Genomic DNA, 4,010 nt, shown 5'->3' with positions numbered 1-4,010 from the left:
CAGACTGTAAGGCTTGAACCACTCACACCGGGAAGGTCCCCTACTCTTGTCGATAAGTGCGGTGGGTTCTTTAACGTGCGTGGGGTGTGGCTCTCCCAAACACGGGACCTCCATTTAACGTCCTATCCGAGGGACGTCCCTAGCCGAAGTTTAAGTTACTCATTTACACCTGTCAGTGAGTGAAGTGAGGAAAGTCGTGTAAAGTGCCTTTCCCAAGGGCACAAGATCGGTGACATGGGCAGGGTTCGAACCCACGATCTCTCGGGTGTGAGCCGAACGCGCTACCAACTGCGCCACACGACCCCACGACATGCTTTTTACGTGCACCTCATCTTTTTGCTGAATTTGTACTTGAAAATGTCTGAGAATCCCGGAAATGTGTTGGTGTGGCTCTAATATTTGGGAAAGATGGTTACAAAGCCATACTGATCTGACACCACAAGCTGCCCCTCCCCACCTGTAGCAACTTGCGTGGGTAGTTTAATGTAAGCTACGGTGCGGATGTGCTCTCCCTCAGCTGTGAACATCTCCACCCGGCTGTTCCAAGTATCAGCCACAATCACACGCCCCAAACTGTCCACACAGATTCCCGAGGGCTGAGAAAGATTCCCTGCTCCACTACCTTTGCTGCCAAAACTGGACAGCAAGACTCCGTTCTTGTCATACTTTAGAATACAAGAGTTTGACACGTCTATGACATAGATGATCCCATTCATGTCTACCAAAGGGATCATTACTGTAACAGATCGTAGATATGCTGGTATATACCCTGGAACTGGCAGCCTGGTCATGTTACCGGTACATGTTGGTGTCCGTGTATAAGTAGGACTAAACCACACAATTTTGGGCCCTTTTCCTGTCAGTATGATTCTGTCAGAAAGCTTGTGCCAGGCAATCCCATAGATTGCTGTAGTTTCGCTGCATGGGAACTTGGCCAGTTCATGGCCCTCTTTGCTGTACTGTTGGATGGCATTTTCGTACATGTAAGTGGAAGGTATGCTGATGAGACTGTACAAAAGGACCCACAGGGTGTCGTTGTGGCCCATGCACACGGCACGTGGTTTCATGTTTCCTGTGGAGAAACTGCGAAGGAAAACCCCCTTCATGCTGAAGACCTGGATTGTGTAGTCGGGCTCGTCAGCCACAAATATCTCGTTAGTCGAGGACACGGCAAGCCCACTCACATGGTCAAACTGGCCGGGGCCTTCTCCTCTCCCACCAAAGGTGATATTCTTTTTCACTTCTGCTGGTAAAACAGAGTATAACACTTAGTGTAGTGGACAGCACTTTCTAGATTCTAATACGCTGGTATATACATGTAGATAGGTAGATTGATTTTGATAAATAGATATTAGATAGATAGAAAGATAGAATATAAGATATATAGAGAGAGATATAGATAGATATACATGTAGATAAATAGATACTATTGCATGTCATTGACTATTGCATGTCATTGACCTGGCATGACCCCGATTACGAGTAATGGATCACGTTTATGATATTGTTTTTGGTGTATATATTGTATTTCCGTGTATATATATGTCGTACCCAGGACCACTCTGTAAAGCAGTGCTATGTCACTGAGTAGTGCTACCCTGGTTAAAGAATACAGAAATAAATAAATAAACTATTTTCACAATTTAGCACTTCAAAATAACAAAAAAGTTGTAGACAGTATCGTTTTGAGATGAAGATCATACTAATCTCATACTATAAGAAACATTCAATTAATTAATTTATTCAATTAATTTACCACTGAAAAGACATGATCATGCTTAAGGCACAAAGTGGTACCAGAGAAGAAGAGAAGTGAATATTAGGAAAAGTTGTATCGTTGTGACATGCGTGCTACCAGAAGAAGAGAAATAGATATTTGTAGAACTGTTGTGTGTGAAGTTCGCTAGGACACTTGTGAGGTCAGAGTACAGAGACTGGCTACCTCCACAGAGATCACAAATAACTGGCCGTAGTACTAGAAACAGTGAGATGCTAGACTGTCCGAGAGCAAGAACGAATAGATACAAGAACTCACCGATACCGTTTATGGTCCAGCTCCTCAATAACTATAATAGACTGAACCCCTGACTGTTGTCTTTTTAAATGTAGTACAGTGTTCTGTATCAAATGTTGTCCAGAAAATTTATAATGTACGAAACATGTATTTTTATTCCAAACCTGTAGTTTTAATATACTAATGCTCTGTAAATTGGTTTAAAATTCAGTTGTTTTTAACTGCGAAGAACCAATAAATCCATCTTGAATCTTGAATCTTGTACCCACCTGCACAGTGGTACGTTACTTCCAGGTACTTCTTTATGCCCGGACATGGCCTGTGTAGTCTGAAGTAGGGATGGAAACGATCGTCTACTTTCTGGTTACACTGCTGCAACCCCTGACATTGTGCCCTTATCCTGGACTGTTGCCTGTTACAAAATACGAGAAGTATGTTAAAACCATCAGTTGTTTTTATCAAATTGACACATATGAATAGCTTAAGGGTTATGTAGAAATCAGACAGCTGTGAATTTTAGAAATGTCAACACATTTTTCTGCAATATCTATACAAGACATCTCAACTACAACAGTTACAGTACAACTTATTTACACGTTAAATAGCAAGAGAAAAAATTACAGGACGAACATTTGATGTAAGGTACAAAGTCATGTAAGAGTTTGGCTACAATCGGACATATCTTTTAGAGGGCTGCTAGCTCGTTAGCTATAGGGGTGGGATTAGATCTGCTGTCCACCAGCTAGAGTGACTTCATACAGGAACAGCTTACAGTACTATGGACCTTATCTCTGGAACTCACTCCCCCTACAACAACGACAGCAGCTCAATCTCAGAACTTTTAAACAGTTTTTATCGAATTGTATTTAAGATTTTAGTTTTATCTATGTGCTATTTTTAGACTTTTGTATGTATTGTGAATCTGTTCAACTGTTAGGTGTTTGTCTGTGCTTTTGTACCAGGATTTCCTGAAAAACAGGCCAGAGTGGCCTGAGTGTGATACCTGGTTGAACAAATAAAGTTGAAGTTGAAAGTTGAAGATCAGTTATGGTGCTCCTACCTCCTAAAGACATGTTGACACGTGTCACAATACTTGAGTGTACATTCACTGCGAGGACCGTTTTCCGGCCTCCAACCGGAGAAGGCTTCGTCGATCACGATCAGCTCATTCGCTGCACAAGACAGTCGCATGGTCTCCCATTCACAGGATGTTTCTGCATCAATGGAAAGTTTATTGCAAATTCATGCCCGAAGGCTAATTGCATGAAAAGAAGAAACATTTGTATAAAAAACAGATAATTAGTACACATAGAACTACTGATAACTATTAAGAAACTACAAGTAGAAAACTACTGGGTTTGACTTCTTTTTTGAAGACAGAGGATTAGACAAAGGATCCCACTTTTTCTATAATTTGTGGGTTTTCGGATGTTAAGAGGAGAGTAGTTTTCTTTTCATTTGTATATGCGTGAAAGTTAGTGTAGAATTTGGACACGAAGTCAAAGAGTTCATTTCATTCATTGCTATAGAGGGTACAATTTGAGATAAAATGCGTTTCGTCTTCCACCGTATTCAACGTACAATGTTTGCAAATTTGTTCATACACTTGGAGCTTCTTGATCAATGATAGCATCTTACCTTAGAGGCCACATCAATGTAATTTATTGGCTCTCAGATTTATTCAGAAGAGTGTAAAGCAACAAGGTGGAGAAAATTTTATGACAACCAAACTAATCCTAGTATTGTACAGTTACTGTAGATGTACCAGTTTGTTAGCATTTGACAATTAAAAATGTGCAAAACATTAGATAAATTCACTTTTGAAAGTATATAAACTGTAATTGGTATTTTTGTACATCTTTCACCTGTTACTTACTCAAATTTCATACCACTATATATATATATATATATGTGTGTATAGGCTATATTTCTTATAATACATGATTATACTTAGTCTTACTTTTGTAGGTGGTTAGGTTGGTACCATTTATAACTT

General features: G+C 40.0%; 1 protein-coding gene across 1 annotated transcript; it reads right to left on the bottom strand.

The window, feature by feature from the left end:
* Positions 1–318: 318 nt before the first annotated feature.
* On the bottom strand, positions 319–2,329 carry LOC109464918 (protein wech-like; the record flags this gene model as incomplete). The annotated part of the gene is made up of 2 exons (XM_019762028.1): positions 319–1,243; positions 2,284–2,329. Coding segments are annotated over 2 exons (897 nt in total), but the record flags the coding sequence as incomplete, so codon positions are not given.
* Positions 2,330–4,010: the final 1,681 nt, after the last annotated feature.

Source organism: Branchiostoma belcheri, unplaced genomic scaffold, assembly GCF_001625305.1.
Source record: "Branchiostoma belcheri isolate BF01 breed outbred unplaced genomic scaffold, Haploidv18h27 scaffold143, whole genome shotgun sequence".
NCBI classification, from domain to species: Eukaryota; Metazoa; Chordata; class Leptocardii; order Amphioxiformes; family Branchiostomatidae; genus Branchiostoma; species Branchiostoma belcheri.
Note: the sequence above shows the minus strand (reverse complement) of the source record. Positions and strands in the feature narration are given on the sequence as shown.